Source organism: Notamacropus eugenii, chromosome 3 (assembly GCF_028372415.1).
Source record: "Notamacropus eugenii isolate mMacEug1 chromosome 3, mMacEug1.pri_v2, whole genome shotgun sequence".
NCBI lineage: Eukaryota > Metazoa > Chordata > Mammalia > Diprotodontia > Macropodidae > Notamacropus > Notamacropus eugenii.
The window spans coordinates 484654148-484678642 of NC_092874.1; the positions used below are offsets into that span (position 1 = coordinate 484654148).

At 49.4% G+C, this 24495-nt stretch overlaps 1 protein-coding gene across 7 annotated transcripts in view; it reads left to right on the forward strand.

The window, feature by feature from the left end:
- Positions 1–24495, forward strand: part of ELMO1 (engulfment and cell motility 1) — a 385710-nt gene that overhangs the window by 137292 nt on the left and 223923 nt on the right. For all 7 annotated transcript variants that reach the window (XM_072599131.1, XM_072599132.1, XM_072599133.1 and 4 more), the window contains exons 10-13: positions 199–277; positions 4314–4364; positions 5466–5588; positions 7801–7932. In XM_072599131.1, coding sequence (XP_072455232.1) covers positions 199–277; positions 4314–4364; positions 5466–5588; positions 7801–7932 — 385 coding nt within the window. The remainder of the gene's footprint in view (positions 1–198; positions 278–4313; positions 4365–5465; positions 5589–7800; positions 7933–24495) is intronic.

Sequence of the window (24495 nt, forward strand, 5' to 3'; positions counted from 1 at the left end):
TTTTTAATGAGCAGACCCCGTGTTGTCCCGCCCTGGCCCTTTGTCTAAACTTTCCTGTTTCCCATTGCTATATTTTGAAGTCCTTCACTTTGTAGCTGGGATTTGGAATTTTGTCTTATCTCGTCTTACCTGGTGGTTGAGGGACATGTTCCAGGCTCTTTTAATTCTCTCCAATTCCTTGTTGCTTTTTATCTTTAGGACAGATCAAGAAATCCAAACGTACACCATCGCTGTAATCAACGCCCTTTTCCTCAAGGCTCCTGATGAGAAGCGGCAGGTAAGGGGTGTTTCCTCTCTCCCCAGCTGCTTGGAGTGAGTATGCTTAGAGGCAGCCCCAGCTGCACTGTCTTTGGGCCTTCTGGCCTCTTCTTTTCTGAACCTGGGTTTGGGGAGATGGCCGTGTTTCCTGTGTGTATATGAGCACATCTGTGTGCACACGAACACGTGTTCCTATCTGTGTACGTACCCTGCCTGCATGTGGTGACAGAGGAGAGACCCCTGTACCTGCCCTGTCCTTTGATACCTTTTCCCCAGGCCCTATCGTCCCTGTCTCATCTGATTCCCACATTCTCTGGTACCTAGGACAGTTCCTCAGTCCAAAGGCCCATGCCAACACAGTACTAGGCCCCTGGGAAGACTTCATAAGATGTGGACTGTACAGCAGGCAGCTGAGGGGCTAGAGGGTAGGCCCTCTAACCAGCTGTTTGACCCTGGCCAAGTCCCTTAATGGGAATGATAGCACCTACCTTCCTGGTTTGTTGTGAGGATGCCATGAGATCATAGTTGTAAAACACTTCACAAACCATAAAGTGCTATAGAAATACTAGGTTTTATCATTATTGTCATTGTACAACCCAATAGACTGTGGATGCCCATTTTATAGATAGGATGACTAAGAACTAGGAAGCTTGGGAGCTTTCATGTCCTGACAGAGCAGCTGCCAATGAGAACCTGGGTGTCCTGGCTCATCCATTTGTGTTTGCTCTCTCCCCTAGTCTCCCCAGTCCCTGGACTGCAAGAGAGCCGGCCTGAGCTGGGTGGCCAGCTTTTCTGAGATGAGGCACCTCAGCTGTGGGGAGAGGGCCTGGGCTGCTGCCCACTGGCTGACCTCTCTCTCCAGTCCGGTGGGAAGGGAGTGGGAGGCCCTGAGTGTCAAAGGACTGGTCACTTGTGGCCCAACTCTAGGGAGAAGGGACAGATCCACCTCCTGCTGAGGTTTTCCACTCATCAAACCTCAAGTGAGCCTGTTCCATTTCTCCTAATGTTTAAAGCCAACTGAAATTGTGAGTGATTGAATCCATACTGCATGTATTAATGTCCATGTAAGTCATTACGACAAAGTATGGAAGCAAACTGGCAGCCACAAGTGGAGGCATAATTTTATAAGCTAATTTCCTCAGCGAAACATTCACCGAGGATCTAAGAACTTCCAGATGAAATGTGGGCCACTGGGCTTCATTTAGAGTTGGAGGCTCTCAGGTCTTGACAAGGGCTTAAATTTTATACGGTACATTGAGTTCAGAGAAACTGACAGTCCTCAGGATTATTGTTATTTCTTGGCTTTTATACACCATGGGGTCATTGCCAGAAGATTCTCTCAGACGTGACTTGTGCCTTTGAATAGTTTAGCTGATTATTTTTTAGATGGGAGGGGGCTTCTTTATGAGGAATAGTGAGGAGGTGAGAGGAGGGAAGGGAAAGGAAGGAAAGGGAAGGGAGAGGAGGGGAGAAAGACATTTATGATAACTTTTCTTTATCAAAACAGCATCTGTTCCACAGTGTTCACCGTGAATTCTGCCAAACCACCCATAGCAAGGCTGTGTTGGTGTTGCTTAGAGCCAGGAAATCTGGAACCCCTCTGTGGTATCTTTGGAATTGGATATGATCAATATTTATGCACTTCCTTGCCCAACCCTCTTGTTAAGTCCTTGATTGGTGCTGAAGAACCCTGGAGGAGGGACTTAGACCCTCTTCCATCGGGTGTCCAAAGGGATAATCCTAAGGAAGACACCTGCCTTCCCTGTAGACCTAACCTGTGGCCTCTGCTTGAAGGGGTTGAAGGTCATATTAATTGACCACAAACTGTGCCAGATCCTGTTGAGTTTGAAGGCTAAGAGTGTGGTCTTGATGAGGGAAGGGATGCTTCCTAAGATATCAGACCTGAGATAAGAGCAGGGGCTCCTCAGCAGGAGGGGGTGGCCTTAGTGGGGATGAATCTCTTCAGCCATGGGGCCCAGGAGCATAGTAGAAGGCCTCGTGGATTGGCCACATGCAGGAAATCATGGGGGCTGGGAGGAGTGAAATCATCCCTCAGTCAAGGATTGTTCTAATGGAATCTCAAGGTTATGGCTTTGCACAACCCGTGGCTCCTGGCCACATCCCCTGAGCCTTTCTCATGCCAGTGGGAGCCCACTCCAAGTCTGTCCTTCCTGGCCCTTGGCCCCAGTGGTTTGAAGTGGGGGGTTTTCGTATGTTGAATAAATTCTTATTATCATCATCATCATTTCTGGTGCTCTGGAGCAATCTTTCATCTGGTTGTAATAGTTGTCCATTCTTTTCAGAAATGTGTGTTCACACCCTTTGGCCACTTTTCCATTGGGGGAATAGCTCTTGAGCTTATATGTGCGTTAATTCTTTATACTTTGCCTTATGTTATTTTTTATCTTGCTTTTAGGAAGTTATCTTATTAGACAACGAGGTGGTCTAGTACCTAGAGGGCTGGACTTGGGTTCAGGACTCATTGACTTGTGTTCATATTCAGCCTCAGATAGTAGCTGTGTGACTCTGGCCAAGTCACTTAATGCTGACTCAGTTTCTTCATCTACAAAATGAGGATAATTCCACCTGTCTCCCAGGATTATTGCTGGATAAGATGAGATGATAAACCTTCCAGGGTTTTATCAATTCTTTCTATTCTTATTATTCATTATTATGATGTTGATACTGAAGAAATTCCCTTTGTCATTCATGGCACCTCTCTCTGGGCCCTGATGTCCTTCTGCCCTGGAGGCCCCAAACCCTGTGTTCTGGATGGGCTAAGGAAGCAGGACTGGTGAGCCTGGGTCTTGGCCTTGCTCAGTTCCTGAAAGGGCATTCCTTGATTTTTCCCTGGGTTCACGAAGGGGGATCTTTGATTTCCTTCTGGCATAAAAATCTTGAGCCCCCTCCTCTGCATGGACAGCGAAGGAGCTAGGGCCTTCCACATGGTTGCCTATATGTTTTCAGATGAGAGAAAGTTTTCCTTTTGAGGAGGCCTTGGTAGCCTTGCAGTGCAGCCCTGGGAGTTTCTCCCCTTGTATTGTCCCAGCTTCTAGAAAGTCTCTCCTGTGACATGCTCCTTCTTCCCTCCTCTGGGGCATCAGGGCCTCAGATAGTCTGAGCCCACTAACTGATCTCCTCTGGACTCTCCCCTCTTCTCTCCCACCTGCCTTCGAACCCTGGGGGTGGCCTGCAGGTCAAGCTAGAGCCTCAGGCTGACATCCTAGATTGCCCTCTCACTGTAAGTCACCTCGCTGCTTCCTGCCTTCCTTAGTGGGGTCCTCTGGCTACTCCTCTGCCCGGCCACCCTCTCGCCTGCTCTCCTGCCCTGCTTCCACTGACTGTGGCCGCTTTCCCTCCCACCCACCTCTTTTATAGCCTCATGCAGCAGTGAGCTTTGTTCAACCTTCATGATGTGCACATGCGTGCACATGCACATATTTCCATATTTGTAATATGAGAGGGTCGAACTCGCTGGTCTCTGAGGTCCTTCCCAGCTGTAGATCTAGAATCTCTGATGATCACAGGCACGTGCACAACCTCCAGGCCCAGCTCCCCCTCAAGTCCTGTTTCCAAAGTCCTTGTGGGGCTGGCCTTTCTCCAATGAAGCAGACCTTGAGTATCAGACTTGGGGGTGTGCTGGTAAATGTTTAACAACCAGCTTTCAGAGGAAAAAATACCCATGGTGCATTTTTAAGTTAAATGTGAATTATTAAAATTTTCTCCATCACCTTCTTAAGTCTAGACAATCCATAGATTTGTAGTATCTGCTCATTTCTGAGGTGTGAATGCCACCCGGCAGGGGAAGGTCCAGCCAAGGTGCACACCAGATCCAGTCACCAACCCTCTCCATTTCTGCCCCCCTCCTCTGCAAACCCTCTCCTAGGCTCCTGGACCTTCCGTCCTGATACCTCAGGCTGCATGAAAAGCCCCAAAGCTCAGCCCTGCCCAGCCTTCCCCAACATTCTTTCCTTCCTGAGACATTCTGCTCCTCTCCCTGGAAGAAGAGTGTGTCCAAGACTCCCTTGTCTGACAGAGCCTCTTTTGTGTTATAGGAGATGGCAAACATCTTGGCCCAGAAGCAGCTTCGCTCCATCATCCTAATGGTAAGTGCCCACACTTGCCTCAGTGTGGGGGAGGAGTCTGGGTGGTCCATGCCCTGACTTGTTTCTGTGGTGAAAGGGCAGGGATCCCATTGAGAGCAGGGGCTTCCTCACTGCCCAGTGCTCAACAGCAGTGACTGAAGTCCCTTATATCCGCCCTACAGCCATCTAGTCGGGCAAGTCAAATTATTAAACATTTATTAAGGGCCTACTATGTGCCAGACACTGGTCTAAGCACTGGGGATACAAAGAAAGGTAAAAGATAATCCTTGGCCTTAAGGAGCCCCTAGCCTAAAAGTGGAGACCATGTGCAAACAAGACACAGGCAGGAAATCAGCAGAGGGAAGGCCCCAGCATTAAGGAGAACTAGGAAAGGCTGAGACAGGAGAACCCCAGGGTGGAAATGAGGAGACAGAACATTCCAGGACTGGGATGGTGTCAGCAGAAGTGCCTGGAGTCGGGAGATGGGAATGACCAGGAGGTCAGGTACAAGGAGACAACGTGTACCTCTATAAAGTAGGGTCTGAGACGAATGAGGAAGAGAGCACTGGCCCCTGGAGGCTAGGCTGACCTGGGAGGAGCAGGAGTGGGGAGGGCTTGGGGAAGCCAAAGGGAGAAGCTGAACAAAAGGAGGGAGGAAACAGCAGCTCATTGTAAGCTTCCTGAGGGCAGGAACAGATCCTTGTTTGCTTTTTGGTTCACAGTACCTGGCACACAGTAGGCACTTAATGAATGTCTGTTGATAGATGGATTTGTTGAGGGTCATCTCCACTCTCATTCTTCACTCGTCCTTGCAAACGCAGATTAGACTTATCTTGAGCCAGGACCAGGCAGTTCCAAAGGCCTCCAGTCCCCTCCAGGGACTCATAGTCCAGATCTTTGGGGGAGGAGACCTGGAGGAGAGGAGGCACACTGAGCCACTCGCTGATCCTGGTTGAGTGTTTCTCCTCCCTACCCCGACTGCACAAATTCAACAGGAGTCACCTTCACACCTGGATTTCAAGTGTTTACAATGAGGATGGGGCAAGCTTTCACTTGGTGTTTATTTTTTTGCATGTGTTTTGTTTTACATTTTGGTTTTTATCTTCTCTCTGCATCCCACAGCATGTCATCCGAGCCCAGAGAGCCATCAATAACGAAATGGCCCATCAGCTCTATGTCTTGCAAGTCCTTACCTTTAACCTCCTGGAGGACAGAATGATGACCAAAATGGACCCACAGGATCAGGTGAGCACTGGTCTGCCAGTGATGAAGCTGCTTATGGCAAGCCTCAGGCTTGGAGAGAAAACATAGACCAAAGGGATGGTGGAGGATCTTAATCTCCCACATCCCTACTCCTCCCAACTTTCTGGACTGATAAGACTCAGCCTTCATTTCTGACCTTCCAGTAAATCCATTCCACGTTGAAGTAAATGCTTTCACTCTCTTGGAATTCTCTCTTTTTCTCTGACCTCAATCTATGATGCTTCGAGTTAAATATTTTCTCTCATTCTTTATAGAGATGGGGTCTCCAGGGGAAGAGGTTCGCTTTTTATTCTGAGATCTGGATCATGGGAGAACATGAAAGTCCAACCTCTCATTTTTTTAGATGAGAACACCAAGTTTGAGGGAGAGGATTGGACTTTTGCAAGGCCACAGTGGCCATCCTCTGATTTCAAGAGTTGGAAGGAACCACTCTCTACTATTTATGTGCATCAAGCCACTGACTGCTACCCAGCGCTGGTAGCTCAGTTCACCGAGGCGAAATAGAATAAGGTCAATCCCTCTGCTGTGTGATGGCCTTTTAGATACATTGTATCAGATGACTCCATGGCAGTTTTTACTGTAACAGACTGTTCCTCTTTGTCCCCTACTCTGGCATGCCCTCCCTTCCCCCAAACAGAAACATCTCTGTATCCTGGGCTTGAAACTGCTACTCCACTAATTCAGTTTTTCCTCTGGAGCTGACAGCCCTTACCTGCAACATTGTGCTTTACATTGTGTTTGTATCTATGTCAATATCTTCTTTCCCCTTGAATTTGTGTTATCCTTGGAATAGAGAACTCCCACAGGGAAAAGCACAACTTAAAACATTATGTTATAGTCTTAGGGGAGCTATCTGGAGCACAGAGAGGGCAAGTGACTCAGCCACAATCACACAGCCACAACGTGTCAGAGGTTGAACTTAAACCCAGGCCTTATTGGCTTTGAGACTGGCTATACCCATGCCAGTATGCTGCCTCTCTCAAGATATTAAACTCCACGTACATCTGGATGATCATCCATGGTCATACCCTATGCTTATGTCTCTACTTGGAGTTCTAGATAGTGGTAGCTGTGTTTAAACCTGTATCTACATCTGCCTATGCATATGTCTATGTTTATAACCACATCTGACACATATTGTTGACTGACTTACCATAGACAGAGATAAGTATAGGCATATCTATCAGTATCTATATCTATACCCATACCTACAGCAATGCCTATTCATCAGGCACATAGTAAGTGCTTAATGTTTGTTGACTGACAATTGCTAGAGTTAGGTATAGCTCTATCTATCAATATCTGTCTCTCTAGCCATATTGTATCTACACCTATTGTATATAGCCCTATATCCACACCTCTAACTACACTAGCATTTTTACTTGTGTCATCAGGATGGTGTAACCCCACAGCTAACTGTATACCTGTACATCTCTATATCTGTAGCCATTATGTTTCTGGACACCACATCAGCGTGGAACATTAGATAATCATTTTGGTCCGAGATTTTTCTCCACAGGTTTCTGTATACATCACCATGAACACAGGGAAATAAATTCCAGGGGCTGCCAGATCCCCAGGGTGATCCTAGCTTCCAGGTCCCCACCCCAGAGGCCCTCAGTTCTAGGAGCCCCAGGCTTCAGGCTTGGAGGGAAAGGTGGGATGAACCCCCCACCCCCACCCCAGACTGAAGCTGCTGTCCTGCTGGGTAATCCCTTTGGCCTCCCCTGGGGCTTCCCTCCAAGCCCTGTGTGGCCTCTTTGACCCTCCTGGAGAATTGGCCATGAGACCAACTGTAGAGCAAAGTTAGGCTGGGCAGACCTGAGGGAAGGAGGGAGGGCCAGGCAGAGCCTGTAAGACCTAGCTTTGGGGTGTGGGTCTTTTTTGTTTGCCAAAAACAGTCAAGTTTATGAGAATGAGACAATAGCATGAGCCATGGGAAAACTCTTAGTGCCAGAGAAATTTGAACTCTTAGGGAGGGGCAGAGTGGTCCAGTGGATAGAGTCCTGAACATGGTGTCAGGAACACCTGTTTTGGAATCCTGCCTCTGACCTTCACTAGTAACAGGACCTGGAGCAAGTCTCTTAATCTCTCCAAGGTTCAGTTTACTGATCTATAAAAGGGGTCCATAAGAGAGCCTGCCTCAGAGCAGAGCTGCAGAAACATCAGCAGTTCTCTCCTTCCCTTACCACAGGCCCAGAGGGACATCATCTTTGAACTGAGACGCATCGCCTTCGATGCCGAGTGCGAGCCCAGCAACAGTGGTGGGAGCATCGAAAAGCGCAAGTCCATGTACACGAGGGACTACAAAAAGCTTGGCTTCATTGTAAGTACCTGGGTGCCCTCCAGGCCTGCCCTAACTGCCAGCATCTCCATAACTGATTTCAATGAAGGATCACGTGAGAGATCCTCTGGCAGTGGGTCGATGTAGTAGCTCGTAGGGTAGGGGTACCTGATGTGACCTAATCTTAAAGGGGACCAAGGATTTCACCAGGAATGCTCAGCCATCCTTTGGAAGCCCAATCCCACACTGCTCCAGGCCCTGGGTTCAAGGAGGTCACAGGCAGCGCCTCTGACTTTGGCTGCTGAATTTCTGCCCAGGACTTTGACTCTTAGGGGTTTATAAGAACTCATTCTCTCCCTGTGCGTAGAAGGCTCTGGGTTCAAGTCCTGCTGCTGGTCCCTCCTGGCTGTGTGACTCTGGGCAAAATGTTTAACCTCTCTGGGCCTCAGGTAACTCCTTAGGATGATGGTGGAGGGAATTTGCTTTCTGGGATTTTCTCACAGTGGGGAAATCACGGACCTGGAACAAATGAATGAACCAATAGCAGTGGTGATGATGGCGATGATAATGACAATGGTGATGGTGACGATGATGATGGTGGTGGTGATAATGGGAATGGGGATGGGGATGTTGGTGATGATGGTGATGATTCTCCCTGAAACTCTTTTTGAGCTAAGAAGCTCTCCTCCCTGACTCTGGTATCCCATTGCCTTGGCCTGGTTTCTTTGCTGCGTTCTGCTCTTGGCTTTCGCTGAGTCCTGGAGGGAATCTCATGTTTCTTACATAGAACATGAGGACAAGAGTTATGTGTCTGAGACTATCCCTGGTACAAGTGAGCTGTGGCCCCCTTCTCCTCCCAGAGACACTAACACTGCTGTGAGTGCTGCCTCCGTCTGTGCCCCTTCCTCAGCCCCCAGTGTCTGGGAGGGAAGGGGGCTGTAGGTATCAGGAACAGCTTTTAGCAGAGTAGGCTCAGTGACCACTCCTCATTCCTTGTCCCTTACCCCTCTCCTGGGCCCTGTTGGGCTCCCTCAGCCCTCATCCTCCTTGCTCAGGAGTGAGTGGTCCACAGGGTGTTTCTCACATGTTTCTGATTTTATGACAAAGGCCCTCTGCCAGTGGGCCCCATCTTGCCTCCAGAATGTACTGGTCACCCAAACTTGGAAGCAGCCAGGCAAGTCAGAAGTAGTGGAAGCTCTGGTGGCCTCCCCTGGTCTGTTTGTCCAGAGCTTCCCCCCGACCCCAGCTGCCTGTAGACCATTCTGCACTTGTGCCCAGCCAGCCATGGGGCCAAGGAGATGAGTCACCCCCATCTTTCCAGAGCTCCCCATTCTGAAGCCAAGCTTGCCAGACTCTGACTCCTGTAAACATGAGGCTCATGCTGCCAGGACTCCCCCCTGCCTCCGTGGAAGGCTTCAAAAGATGGCTTAGAGGCCTGTCTGTCCCAGGCTTTGGGGCTCCTTCCTAAGAAGCCCTCAGGACTCCTCCCTCTGGGGCTCAGGAGGAAGCAGCCTATACCCCCCTGGCCTCCAAGTTGCCCTAGTGGGGAACAGCTGTAAACAATCCTCCCCGCTTCAGAACCAGGCTGGAGTCTCTCTGGGAGGCCAGAGAGGGCTCATCTCAGAGCTGGTGATAATCATGGCCTCCGGAACCCTACCGGAGATCCATTGAGCATGGATGATGAAATTGGTGATGAGCGAGGGAAGAAAGCAATGCTGAGGAAACTGGGAACATTCCCAGGGCCCATGGCCAGCTCACCCTCCAGGCCTGGATTCCACTGACATCACACCATCTGAATAATCAAGGAAAAGCTGAATTTTTTTCAAGAGGCCTGTTCTTTCCTGGCAGGATGTCTTTGGAAAAGGCGGCCATGTGGCCCAGTGGAAAGTATTAACATTCTCTTCTCCTGCCCAGGGAAAAGAGACTGGGAAGCAGTTCTTGAACTGAACCAAAGAGGATGGAAAGGGCACCTGAGAGTGTAACGCCTTTGTCTCCCTGGGGAGGCATGTGTGTGTGTGGTAATTGGCAGGAATGTGGATGACCCCTCTAAGTACAACAAGCCAGGGAAGAATAGATGGTCTTCCTCAGGGTCAGCATGAATCCTGTCTTACTTGGAGCCAGAACATTGTGTTTCTGACCTTAAGGTACACTTGAGGATGACTCTAGGTGTGTGTCCACACGTGTCCACACATGTGCGCTCTAGCATGTTTGGCCAGCTGGCGTTAGGGCAAGGTCCCAAAGGAAGTCCACCGTATTAGGAATGCACCCAAATCCTCAGCACACCTCAAGATATACAAGGCAGAATTGGGAGGGGGGGGTTCCTCCATTTCCATATTCTTCTCTTTCTTGGGGTCTATACACACAGTCAATAGAGTGGTGGGGGCTGGGGATTCAAAGACAAAAGACAAAACAGGGTCTTCTGCCCTCAGTGGATTCTTGAGCTAGTTCCAAATCCAAATGTTAAACAGGAAAGGGCCATAGGGGTGACTTGGCTGGCCTTTCTGCTTTGAAAAAGTCAAGGAAGGTTAAGTGATTGGTCAGCGTCACAGATAAGAAGTGTGAGAAGCAGATGCAGGGGCCAAGACTTCCCTTCCTCTGGCTTGACAGAGCCAGGCACGAGGGGGGAGGTCAAAATCCCACAGCTCGTTTAATTGACTTTGATATCAGTCACCATGGATGGGCATTCATGGGTATCTCTACCATGCAGTTTAATCTTTCCAAAGGAAGCAGACTTGGCATTTTTTCTCTCTGTGAATGAAGATGCATTTAATTTTAAAATGCCTGTGATGGACTCTCATTTGTGTGACCTGAAAGGCCTCACCCCTCTTGAAGGCTCAGCAATATATTTCATTTTAGACACAGTGATTAGTGTTTCCCCAGCAGGTCCTCTGGGCAGCACTAGTCATCCATTGAGCTCTGGATTGGGAATCCCCGCTCCAACACCTCCTTTCTGGTCCAATGCAAGTAAGCCTCTGCCTCAGTTTCCTCAGCTGTAGAGTGCATGCACCCTTCCATCAGAGGGATACTGTGGGGCTCAGGTCATTTAAATTTAACTTAATTCAATTCACTGACCATTCATTAACTGTCTAGCACTGGACTTACAAAAAAAGGCAAAAGTCAGCTGGGCTCGCAGAGATGAGTTTTCTCGATAAGCTTTCAAACTGGTCTTTTCAGATTGTTTTGATTGCTTTAACAATAAGAGCAAACGCTAACATACAAAACATGCGTTGTCTCACAACAGCCCTGCCTCCCCATTCCTAAAATCCACATTTTGAGTCTTGATTTTCTACTGAACATGTGCTGGGCTGCCAATCATGGAACACCACTGTGATCTTGGAAGTCTCAAGGGCTTGTTGGGTCCATAGAGGATACCACCTGTGCCCAGGGAGGATGTCCTAAAAGACATTTGACTACAGACCACAGCAGGACCAGGACTCGACTGTTCATCAAACAAGAGTGAATGAAAACACCAGGGCCATTGCAGGATATTAAAAGCCCAAGAAGACAGGGTCTCCTGGGACAGAGAAGAATTCTCCTTCATAGTTCATGGATGTGTATGAACAAGGGCCTCCCATACAAAGTGGAACCATGAGGGTATCCCCTCTATCAGTGCAGGGACATCATGGATCCATCAAGAGGTTCCTTATAAAAGCTCCCACATGCACCAGCCATAGCCAGGTGCACATCTGATGTTCTCACATCCTCCACAGAAGAGGAGAAGTGGTGGGAAAAAGTGTCTGGGATTTGCAAGGTGCCGGGGCCTTGCAAGTGAAACAGCAGATCTCTGAGCTCTGAGTTGGCTGCCACCTGGCAGTCTGATTGGTCATCTCTGCCCTCCTTGGGCAATGGAGTGCCACCCTCCCCAAGGGCTAGTTTCCTCCCAGACCTAGGAGTCAGTGTTGTCCTGAGCCCCAGACTTTCCTGACCTTGCAGAGGGAAGCCCCTTTGTGTCTTGTGGAGTTTGAAGGCCTGACTTCTGAGCAAGGCTCCCCTTGACTCTGACTGCATGTCCTCATCCCCTTTCCAACGCATTGAATGGGACCTGATTTTTCCTCCTTCAGAGAGGATGGTTAAGTGGTCACTGGAAAGACACTTTGAATTTCTTGGATGAAAGACACCATCTGCCTCTGAGAGGGTGGGTTGGGGCTCTACATTGGTTTGGGGCAGCATTGAGAAAGGGGAGACTGACCTGAGGGAGACCAAAGTCTCTGAAGATCATGCCATGGGAGGAGATCAAAGGGATTTTGTTGTCATTGTTGAGTTGCGTCAGACTCTCCATGACCCCCTTTGGGGTTTTCTTGGCAAAGATACTGGAGTGGTTGACCATTTCCTTCTCAAGCTTATTTGACAGATGAGGACGCTGAGGCACACAGGGTTAGGTGACTTGTCCAGGGTCACATAGCTCAGATGTGTCTGAGGTTAGATTTGAACTCAGGATTATGTCTTCCTGATTCCAGGCCCACTCTGTGCACTATGCACCCCCTCCAGCTGCCTGCCAAAGGGTTACTGCTCTCCAGAATTGGGAAGGCAGGTGGGCCCTCACTTACTGGTCACAGAGAGGATGCTCGTTCTGGCCGAAACTCTGAGGTTCCTTCCAATTCTGAGACTGGGGGATTTTAGCATCTTCATTTGGGAGGCCACTGTCTTGTTACTGTGAACCAAATGTCACCTCTTGGGCCCGAAGCTGAGGGGCTGAGCGGGTTATCTGATGCCCCCTGATACTGAGGCCCATCTAGACTGGCACATTCTAGGAAGCTGCCAAGTCCTACTTCACTCAGTTACTGACAGTTGGAGCCTTTTGGCCAAACAACTGCCCACATTTACCAGATCAGTGTTAGCCAGCTATTTGGTGGTCTCTGAGGATGGCATTCAAGGCCTCCCTGGTCTTTCATTTCATACGGGAGGCTCAATTCCACGAATTAAGGGACTGTAAGGTCCTGTAATTGTTTGGCAAATAGTGTGCTCTGGATGCTTATGATAGAGAAGGAATAAAGGAGAAAGGGCCCCAGGGTGGCCTCTAAGGTAATAACATAAAAGAATAGATTTTCCCTGTGCCAAATCTCTTTCCTTGAAGTAGAGATAGCACCAGGCAGGGAAGGGTTGTGGGCCATCACTTTGGCTTTCTGAAGATATCAAAGGGCAGGACCAGAAGGGCTGCAGAACCATCTTCCTTTCTCATAGCACCCCCAGGCTGCTTGAAGGGGAGGCCTGAGCTGGATGGAAAACAGACCCAGGATAGCTATGAGCAGCCCAAGAGAAGCTGGGGATGATCAGGAGGACTGAACACCCCTAAATTATCCAGACTGATCTATGGTAAAGACCCTGGCCATGAGATTGGGGACTCTGCTTCTACCTGTGCCTGCGGCCCCCAGGTAAGATTCTGCTGGGGGAGCAGCGTTCATCACTGCCAGAGCCAGCCCCCCGTCTGCCAATGCCTATTCCCCGGCATCTAGCTTCAGCTGTTGCCAGATTTTTGAAGCCCTTGTGTTTTATCATCTTTCTCTGTCCACCCTGCGGGTTTGAAGCCAGGACATCAGGGAGATCAAACTGGATACGTCAGTTCAAGGACTCACTTTCCCAAGTCCAAGGTGGGGGAGGCAAAGCTGGGGTCCCTGTGGGCAGCAGGCTCAGTACGAATCAACAGGGTGACAGGGTAGCCAAGAAAGCCAGATGAGAGCCAGCTGTAGGTGTGAGTCCACCCCTGGTACATCCAGTCTGTGAGATCCTGGCCAAGTCTCCAACTTTCTAAGACTACATTTTGGAGAACATGTCTCAGACCCTGGAAAAGGCATCACAACCTTTTCCATCCTACTGGGAGCCTAGGTCCAGCCCCTCTCTCTAACCCTATGGCCAGGATCGTGCTCAGGATCTGATAATGCCAGCAGGATTGCACCAGGGGGGTGAGCTGGACAGCATCAGAAGGAGGCTGGATCAGGACCAGGAGGCTGGGTCTCTGGAGGATGTTTGAAGGAAGGACCAGCCACTTTCCTTGGACCTGAGGAGAAGGACCAGGGACACAAGAACTCTATGTAGAGGGCCTTGGGGGGAAGGAGGGAGCAGCCTTCTTCCATGTGCCCCCCCAAGGCTGCACCCAGAGCAGAAGGGGATGTCCTAAGGGTGACCAGCACTGTCTCCTGATCTCCCACTTCTGCCCTAAGCTTTGGTGCCTCTCTGAGAGCTGGGGAGCAGCGCTGAATCTTCAGAAGGACAGGTGCTGGGATCCAAGGGCTGCTCTCGGCCTCTGCCCCCACTGCTCTGGGCTATTCTCTGGCTGGATTCTGTAGCTTCTGCCTGGGCCTGGTCAGGGTCCTGGGGATAGGGAGCCCCGGCTTTCTTTCTGGTCCTCGATGCTGCCCAGGCCAGTTCAGGAGCCTGGAGGCTGCCCCCACATCTACTCTCCTCCTTCCCTCTTGTGTCGCAATGTGCTTTGTGGTCACTAGAGGGTGCTCCTGACACACCCATGGAAAACACTAACATTCCTCAGCCTAGATTGGGCTGTGGGAAATGCTGGAGAGCAGGGGGGGGGGGGGGGGGGGGGGACAAGGATGGATCCAGATGAGGAGGGCTCTCTGGGGGACTTGGAAGGACCCCATCTATCACCTACTTTCCCGTTGGTTCTCAGGAGGACCTGATAGAATCGGAGCGGATTTAGAATCAGTTCTATCCCTAATCCTAACCCTAAATGCACTCCAATTCTAAATGTCCACCATCCCACAATGAGATGCCCGTCTCCTCTGCCTTGTGTCAGACAATAAATGTCTTTAGATAAACGGAAAATACAGCACTAACTCTTGCCTAGGTGGGAGAGGTCTAGAGCTAGGACCCTCCAAGACCATGTTATCCAACCCCCTCATTTTACAGATGAAGAAACTGAGGCAGAGACATAAGATCATAGATCCAGAGTTGGAGGGGTGGAGTTGGGATATGAGCTCAAGGCTTCAGAGGCTGAATCTCCTGCTCCTTCCCCTGAATGTGTCAGCATTGTCTAGGAGCTCCTTTGTGGAAGCCAGGTTTGGACAAGAGTGACCCACAGCAGGGATGAGGACATGGAGGGCCTAGGGCTGGTGTCGGGGAGGCATGGCTCAGAGGGAAGCTGACCTAAGGGTGGCATGGCCTCTGTCATCTTGGAGGCCAAAGCTAGTTGGATGTCTGCCCAGTCAGTGCCTGAAGTGGCATGCAGACCGGAGAATGTGTACCCCAGGAGGCCAGGAAGCCCATCAGAAAGGATTTATTGAGTTGTTACCATGTGCCAAGCATCATGTTGGGTGCAGGGGGTACAGATTTATTCAAGACACTGTCCCTGCCCTCAGGGTACTTAATTCTGTCTTGGGCACAAATCTGAGTCTGTACAAGAGAAATAGGAGTTAATTAGGGAGGGGGCTCAGGAAAGGCCTCACCAAAGGTGGGGCTGGAGCTGGGCTTTTAAGGAAGCTAGAGATGAGGACAGGGTACATCACAGGCATGGGATGTGGCCAGTTTAGGGTTAGGTTCAATCCACCTCCACCTCCTCCTCTGACCCTAAACTGGAGGCTGTCAGGGCCTGAACTGGTGGGACACAGTGGCAATAGAGAGAAGGGGAGGGAGCCAAGGAGGACTCTGAGGTTAAAACCTGGGTGACTGGGAGGATGGCTGTACCTTGATAGGAACAGAAACATTGGGAATAAGGGTGTTGTTTTTGGGGGAAGGCCAATCAGCTCCACTTTGGACATATTCAGTTTGAGACTGATGGAAGGGCCAGGTGGACATGTCCAGGTACTTTGGAGTCATCTTGATGCAGATGCTGATTAAATATGGGGTGCTGGGAGAGATGGTGTAATAAGAGGAGGAATGGGCCCAGGATAGATCCCACTTCTCAGATGAGAGATGGATGACCAAGGAGACCGAGAAGGAATGGGCCCAAATCAGGGAGCCCCAGTTTATTCAGTTGTCAAATCTGGATCAGAAAACCTGATCTTCTAACCCAGTTGTGAAGAAAACCTTCCTCCCACCTTTAAGTGTCATTGAAGTGCCAGTCACTGGTGGTGGAGGTAAAAACCGAGATGGAGCCGCCATGCCCGTCATGTTTACAGTTTGCCTAGCACTCTGAATCACAAGCCCACTGCTCCTCTGAGGAATCCCGGGAGGGAAGACTATTATTTCCATTTTATAGCCGTGTTATTGCACATTAATACTGTAGATTATATATGAACTAATAAGAGCACCGTCATTCCCATAGTATGGAGATGTCATCAGTATTGTATGTGGACATTATTGTATATGAATGCTGCGTGTTATATGTGGTTGTAATTCCAGATCAATAATGTGAAGCCCCAGTATTCCCCGCTTGGTGCCATTAATATTATACAAGGACATTAATGTGTTCTAATAACACATTAATATCACATCATATGCTTATATGTTAATAACAATAAGAGGCATTCCCCTTTTATAAATGCATGAGCTGAGGTTCAGGGAGGGGAAGCAGCTGGCCCAGGAGATTGTGGCTAGCAGTGTCTTGGGGTAATGGAAACCTGGCACCTTCCTGGCCCCAGGTCCATTGTCTGGTGTGCTCCCGCCCCGTACTGCCGCTGACTCAGCGACGTTCCAGGTGCCTTCTGCCTCAAAAGTTCTGTGCATCAGGGAGTTGAAGTGAGGGTCCAGCCCTTAAGTCTCTGGCTTGGGAGCCCAGGAGGCCTCTGCTGACCCAGGGCCTCACCAAGAGGGCCACCTAGCCCATCAAAATGGCCCACATTGAACAGGGCCAATTTCTTCCCACAATGGCTTAGTGACTGAGCCAGAGCTTTGGCTTTAGAATTCAGGATCTGGGTCACTTCAGCCCTGTTCCCAAAGACTAGGGATCTTGGCTTTGTCTTGGCCGGTCTCTTTTCCATCTTTGGCAGCCAGGTAGGGTCTTCTATCTTTATCCCTTCTCCCTGGGACTTGGAGCATTAGAGGAGCTTGGAGGATGTTCCACAGATGCTCTTCTCCACAGCCTCAGCAGCCGTCTGTTTTGCTCATCCGTGCTCACAGCCCAGCAAGACCCTCAAGAGGGGATCTTTGCCCAGAAACCTCTGCCCTCACCCCAGCTGGCCCAGGCCCTTTAACTTGAGCTGGGAGGCATTTATAAACTCTGGCCAGTCAGGAGGAGAGCCTAATTTGGGAAGTGACAACCTGACCAATAGGGAAGGGACAGTGTCTGCTGGAGAAGTGAGGTTACATAAAGCAAGCCCCATCCAGCTGGATTTGGATGGAATGTGGGCTCACACCTCTTCCCCTCCCCAGATCTCCAATCCTCCTCACAATTCCCCAAAGGAGCTGAAGGGGATTCTTCTGGAAGGTCCTTGGGGAAAAGCTAACTTGAAAAGGTGGCTGGGAATGATCCACTTCTCTGATCTGGATGAGCTGAGCTGATCTCTTGGCTCCCAGGGACTGTATCTGACCCAGTCAGAGGCAGGGCTGCTTCTGCTGATGTCCCTCCTGAAGCTCCCTGACAACTCTAGGATGATCAGTGATGACCTCACCGCCTTCTCCTCTCTGCTTCTGAATTTCCATGATTCCTCTTGCCCCTCAGCTATCCCTGCAGTCACATTTGAGAGGACTCTTCTCCATGCACATTTTTCCTGATCAAATTACCAAAGCTTAAAAAAAGAAAACCAAGATGCAGGTTAAATACCTGCATGTGTTGGGCTTAAAAACCGCCCAAGGAAGTCACCAAAGTGTCCATTCAGGGGGGCAATGGGGTACAAGTGCGGTTCAAAACACGTCTGGTGCCTAGACCTGCATGACCTTGGGAAGAAGAGGAAGGAAGGGGGAGAGAAGAGCATTTATTAAATGCACTTTACAAATATATTTCATGTGATTGCCTTGGTGACCAAGCGATGGGCCGGGGCTCGGAGGTCAGTTCTGTTCTGCTGACGTCCTCAGCTTCCAGTGAAGCTCCAGGGTTCCTTTTGTATGGGGTGGGGCGGAATTTTACATTTCTTACCTCTGTGTGTATCCATGTATATCCTTCTAGAGGACTGGGGAGTGAGCCCTTCTGATGGAGATTTTTTTTTTGTCCTGCTTTTACGTGGTTCGCCAGTTGGTCAACACCAGAGGGCACTCACTACATCGCTGCTGACCTCCTTTTTACCTCGTACTCTTTCTGTGTGCTTGGAGCCCTCTCTGAAATCAGGCTGGCTGGCACACCAGCGAAGCGAGGCTGCCAGGGCTGTCGTCCTTAATTATTCCAGCTGTCAGGGACCACTCCCACTCTGAGCATCTCTGAGTTTGATCACATGAATATCAGTCCTAGCTCAGTTTTCAAAGGCGTGAAAGTGGTGATGGAGGTTCATCCTTTTCTCTGCCTTGTTCCTGCTAAGAATGCCAAGTTCAGGATGCTTGGGCTGGTCCATGGAGTCGAGGCTTCTTCCAGGGAGGCTTTTTTTGAGTGTAAATATCTAATCTTGTGACTCCCTTGTCTAGGAGCATCAATGACTCCCTAGTCCCTCTAAGGTAAAACACCAATTTCACTATTTGACATTTAAAATTCTACACAGGCTGGTTCCCCACAACCTACCCTGACAGGCTCCCCCTGGGCAACTGGAAAAATGCACTTTAGTTACAAATGCACAGCTACTAGCTTCAAAACTCTAGGGTTCAAGTGAGTCCAAAAGTAGACAAGATGTTTTATAACAAGTGCCGGATGCCAGTCTGTACCTGTGACCAGAAGGGCTTTTGTATCTCTGCCCCTCACACCCTCTATTCTCTCTTTCAACTGAGTTGGCCTCAGAGTACAGGCCTGTGACTGTATCAGGCTCCATGGGTACAAGTTAGTCAGCCCCTGTGTCTTATGTACAAGCAGTATTTCTGCAGCTTCCAAAAAGGTGCCCCAAAGCAATGGGGGACAAACAAAGACATTTGAGGAACCATTTTAGGAACACAAACCCATCTTTTTAAGGGATGAGAAAAAAGGCCTTATTTATTAATTAATTCCTGATTGACCATAAATAAGATAATGGAATGTTAGTGCCAGAAGGAACCTTGGGCACCCTCCTCATTGAACACACAGGGAAACTAAGGCTGAGAGGTGACATCTCAGGGCCAAGATCACTTTGAGCCACTGGACTTACAGTTGGGGCACAACTTCACCCATCTGAAACCTCTACATATGAACCAGATTTTATTGGAGCTTGTTCTGAATACCAGTTGATATGTTCATTTGGGCACTTTTACTGGTGCCATTGTGTTGAAAGGCTAGAGACTGAGTCCCAGATTGAATAGAATGTAAGGCTTTAAGGTCAAATGCAGTCACTTGCATCAGAGAGATACTAGCAATGACCAATGGGATAGTGGGATGAGAGTGCAGACCTCCCATCATTCATACAATTGGGACAGAAGACAGAACCATGATCCCTATCTGCCATGTACTTTGAACATTGATACCTATAGACAGAGGCCAGGTCTTGATAACCAAATCAACATACATTAAAAAACAGCCTTGTCAGTTTCCAATTGGTCCTTGAAAGAATAGGTTCAGAGAAACCAACGAAGCTGGATTTGTTGATATTTCTTTTTTTGACCCAAATATACCACATTTATACCATATTTTAAACAAAAGTGTAGTTTTGACCCTGGAGGCCAGTCTATATAGAAACCCCAGGGAAGATATTCAGGCTTCTAGATCAATGAGGCATTTTGTCTTCATTTTGTTGGCTTTCTTTGAGATGGGATGAATCCAAGAATATAGGACCACTTCTGCTCCTTACAACTTTCTGTTGTCTTCAGGGCTGGGCTCAGGGAATATTTCAGAGTATTCCTTGATCTTTAAGGAAGCATTGGAAAGAAGCTCCCACCAGTCTCTTGAGAGAGATGAGGGGTTGTGGCCTGGGCTGATGGCTTTGGGATTGGTTGAATGGGCAAAGAGGAGTGGATCCCAGCCTGGAAGATGTTTCTAGTGGAGAGTCCTCACTGACCTCCAGGGGATTCAGGATATTTGAGAACAACACGAGTCTGGGAGACAAAGCCAACATACTACCAAAAGATGGAAAGCAAATGGCCCATACTAAATGCAGGAAAATCCAGTGAAAGTCCTATGCTTGAGTTAAAAACAATCCACTGCACAAGCAGAGAACAGGGGAGGCGAAACTCAGTGGCACTTCAAACCCCCAAAGTGAAGGGTTTTCTGTGAATTTTCAGCCTAATCTGAGACTAGAGTGTGACAGGGAAGCCAACACAGGACTAACGGGATCCTGGGCTGCACTGAAGGAGAGTGTGTCTGCCGTTGGCCCGGGGCCTCCACCATTTTTACTCCCAGCTCGATGCTCTTTGCTCTGAGGGATCGGGAACGTTAAACACTTAATCTGACAATGGGAAGGGGAAGACCAGAGACCCAGGCATGCACAACACTTCCATCAATAAATGGTCTTTGGTGTTGCATCCTTTATGTATTCAGGGTCTTACTTGTGTTAAGGTTGGTCCATACTTGGGATAGGAAAGTTCTGTGTAGAACAAGATTATCTACAGATGACCTTTATCTTTGGTAACCTATGACATCTGGAGTGTCCCAACATGACCCTGGGTACCAAGTGAGGGAGGTGATGGTGCCTCTATACTCCCCCCTGGTTTGCTGCCCCCAGCACATTGCATTACATTCTGAGAGCTCCACTTTAGGAAAGCTATTGAAAAACTCATCACTTGGTGTCTTGATGTCTTGTCATTCAGACAAGTGTGACCCGGATGATAACTCTAAGACATATCAATCAACAAGCATTTATTAAACACCTGCTCTGTGCCTGCTACTGTCCTAGGTGATGAAGATACAAAGACAAAAGAAACAGTCCCAACCCTGGGACTCCTTAGCCTAAAAGGAGAGGTCTTAGAGGAGGCATGATGGTTATCTTCCAGACTTGGAAGAGCCGTTGTTGAGAGTCCAGTTTCAGATATTGATTAGCTCTATGACCCTGGGTGAGTCACTTAATTTCACTCAGCTTCAATTTTCTCATCTGTAAAATGGGTGGTGCATTGCATTGACTATTGGCCCTGGAGTCAAGAACGTCCAGATCCAGACTCAGACACTTACTAGCAGTAGAACCGTGGGCAAGTCTCTTGACCACTGCTTGCTTCAGTTTCCTCAAGTGTAAAATGGAGATGATAGTAAGAGGATCCATTTTTCAGGGTTGTTGTGAGGATCAAATGAGCTAACACTTGTGAAAGCATTTGGCAGACCTTAAAGCATTGTATAAATGCCAACTCTCAGTGTTATCATTTATTATTATTATTTGTTGTTATTATTTTTAACACCATCTCAGCAGGATGCTATAAGGATCAAATAGGATAACACATAGGGCACTTTGTGAATTTTAAAACACACACAAAAACACAAAAAAACCCCAAGCTATTATTGTTAGAAGAGGACATTGAGCAATGGTATTTGCCTCAGTATAGGGAAAAATGGCCTCGTAAACCAGAGTTTTCCAAAAATAGAATGAGAAGTAGTGGGTTCCCCATCATCGATGGTCTTCAAAAAGAGCATAGTTAACTGCTAATGATGAATGCTGCAGAGATCACTGTGTGAGGAGTTGGGTCCCACAGTTTCTTCATGCTGGTAGGAGAAAGAACAGATCTGGGCTCCTTTCCATCCCAGGAACTTGCTGGGTCCTTCTAAATTGGGGTCTTTTATAGAAACTTTGTAACCCTCCCTTCCCTCTTCTCTCCCCACTTGGTAGTTTCACTCTGCCGATTTTCCAGGATCTTGTAGAGGAATTATGTGCTTGTTCTAGGGACTGGAGGGTGGGGAGAAGTTGGGGTTCTCTGCCCTGGGGGACCAGGCTGGGATTTGTTGGGACTGCTCTTAGTGATCTGAGGGCCAAAAGTACTTGGTCATAGAAGAGGCAGTGGTAGCCTAATGGTTAGAGCACAGGGCTTGGCATCAGGAATGCCTGGGTTTGAATCCAGCCTCAGACCTGTTTTCAGGTGTGACCCTGAGCTTCAGGCAGCCCCCAAAGGCTTAGGTGCCCACTGAGTCATGGATGGGCTGTGATGTGATTGGTGGAAAGACACACACACACACACACACACACACACACACACACACACACACACACACACACACACACTGAAATTACAGATCCTCTGCTTATGGCGGATGCTTAGGTCTGGAATCTTGCTAATGACATCTTATAGGTCAGGGCTCCCTTGGAGCCCGAGCCGACTCAGGGGGTCTGGATTCGAATCCCGACCCTACCACCTCACTTTCCTGGGTTCCCACTTGCTCGAACGCTGTAAAAGAAGATGGTTCTGTCAGATGATCTCTAAGAATCCCCAGACACGAGAAACATGCCCCTCTCCCCCCAGTGCATGGGGTTGGATTTGTGGGGTCCGGGCTCCAAACAGCTGGCTCAAGGACAAAGCCTTGGAAGTAAGATGTGTTTATAAATTGAGGCCTCCCTGCAAACGGATTTTGGTCCTGTGCTTCCCGGCAGCCGCTGCATTCCCACCTTGGAGTCACCTGGGTCCTGAAACCTGCTGCCCAGCCTTTGAAGGGGTGGGGCGGAGGACGGGAGGTCTAAGTGTATGGGGCTGGGGACTGAGCCTCCTGCTGGGCGGGGGAGGGGTGTGCCTGGGGACCGGTCCTTGCTCCCCAGGACTCAAGGCCAGGAGTATTCCTGGTGATTGAAGGCCTTTACCTGTCGGACCATGTGGAGGGGCTCCTGTCCCCCTCCGCGTTTCTGGAGCACCTGCCCAGGGATAGGCACGTTCTCTGCAATGTCATTTCCATCTGCAGAGAAGCGGGGCGTTACTGCCTGGGATGCAGTCGTCTGCGCTCTGACAAGTGCCCCATTTCTGGGGCCTATTTTCATTAGAATCGTAAGGCTGATATTAGATAGCGCCAGATGAAGGCCCAATCGGTCCTTTCTTTTTTGCTCGGGTCCCTTTCGTGCTCCCCGCTCCCTCCGCAGCCCTCAGGAGCCGATGCTTTGGCGTTTGGATGCGCCGGACGGGGCTCGCAGGTGCGAGGCCAGAGGAGTTAGTCCGCTGGGGCATCTCTCCTCGCGTCTTCGTCCACCAAGAGAAAGGCTTCTCTCCCTTCTGTCTCTCTCTTCTTAATTCCTTCTCCGTGTTCTGGGTTCAGAATAGCCCGGCCTTGTTCTGGCCCTGATGGGGCCCACAGCGGGAGGCTGAGGCTCCCGTGCCAGGAGGAGGCAGGTAAACGCTCAGCCTGATGCTGGGTCTGTTCTGGCCGCCACGCTCAGGTGCCCTCCAAGCCCACACTGAGCCGCGGCCGGTCCACCACCAGCTCTCTTTGCCCTCGCCTTGCTCCCCTTCACCTGAGCACAAGATCAACCAGCAGATCTGGAGCCCTGTGTTGGAGCGAGTATCACTCCTCAGCAGAGTCCCCCGAGTTTGGGAGCTGTTCCTTCTAGGTCTGTTATGTCGGAGGCAGTTTTGCTGAACTGCTATCTTTGGTTTTAAGTAGCCAGGTAGCTCAGTGGTTAAGAAGTCGTGGGTTTAAAATCCGACCTCAGACCCCTGCTGGCTCTGTGAGCCTATTCAAGTCACCTAAGCCTCAGTTTCACCACCTGCAAAATGGGGATTATAGCACCTGCCTATGGAAATCTGTTTTGCATGATTTCCCATGTATAATGGGTATCATTGCCTGCTTTCCCAATGTGTGGGGGAGAGGTTAAAGGGAAGGAGAGAATTTGAAACTCTAAGTTTAAAAAATAAATGTTAAAACAAATAGTGGCTATCTCCCAGGTTGGGAGACTCAAAGGAGGGAACAGGGGCAAGAGCTATATAAATCATCAACCGCTCTACGAAGGCTGACTATGGTGGTGGTGGTGATACTTTGCTGATGAGGGCCCTGAGACTCTCAGACATTCCTAGGCTCTGAGAAATCAGCATCAGCCATGTGAGCAAGGCAGGCTCCTTGCACTCATCATGGGTCTCAGTTTGGAGCCAGAAGCCCTGGGTTCAAGTGCTGCTTCTGCCACTTTGAGTAACTGTGACCTGGAGTATCTCTTCTCCACTTTGGGACTCAGTTTCTTCCTCTGCAGCCCAATCTGTCTCTTGTGGAGGGAGAGAGAGGAGGAGGGCGGGGGGGGGGGGGGGGGGCAGGGAGATAAGGACACAAAACAGCCCCAGAGAAACCAGTCTGATTTCTAACGGGTTTTTTTTGGTCATGGTATGAATGGGCCTCCCTAATTTTGGAGCTCAGGGATGGCCTAGGACAAAGGAAGCTTCCTTTGGAAGCTCCAGACCTGCCTCATGTTTGTGAGTCCAGCTCCACTATTGATCACTGTTGTCAATGCCTTGCTCTGGTTCTTGGAGGCCAGGTCACTGGGCCAAGAAGTCTTGGCAGGGTCCGCAGCTGAAAAGCCTTCAAGGGTGGCTTTGCCTCCCACTTGGGTCTGCTGCTCCTGTTCGGCCTCAATCAGCCCCGAGAAAGGTCCAGCATTAGCTGACTGATGAGTTATTTTTCCAGGACAAACGTAAGAGCCAGGGAACAGTTTCCCAGGCTTTGGACAGATGGCTCCAGACCAGAGTCTTGGCTCTAGATTGCTGAGGACTTGATGGGTCTGTGCTTACTGATATCACCCTACTGCTGGGCCAAGACTCCGAGCAGTCATTGAAGGTTAAAGGTAG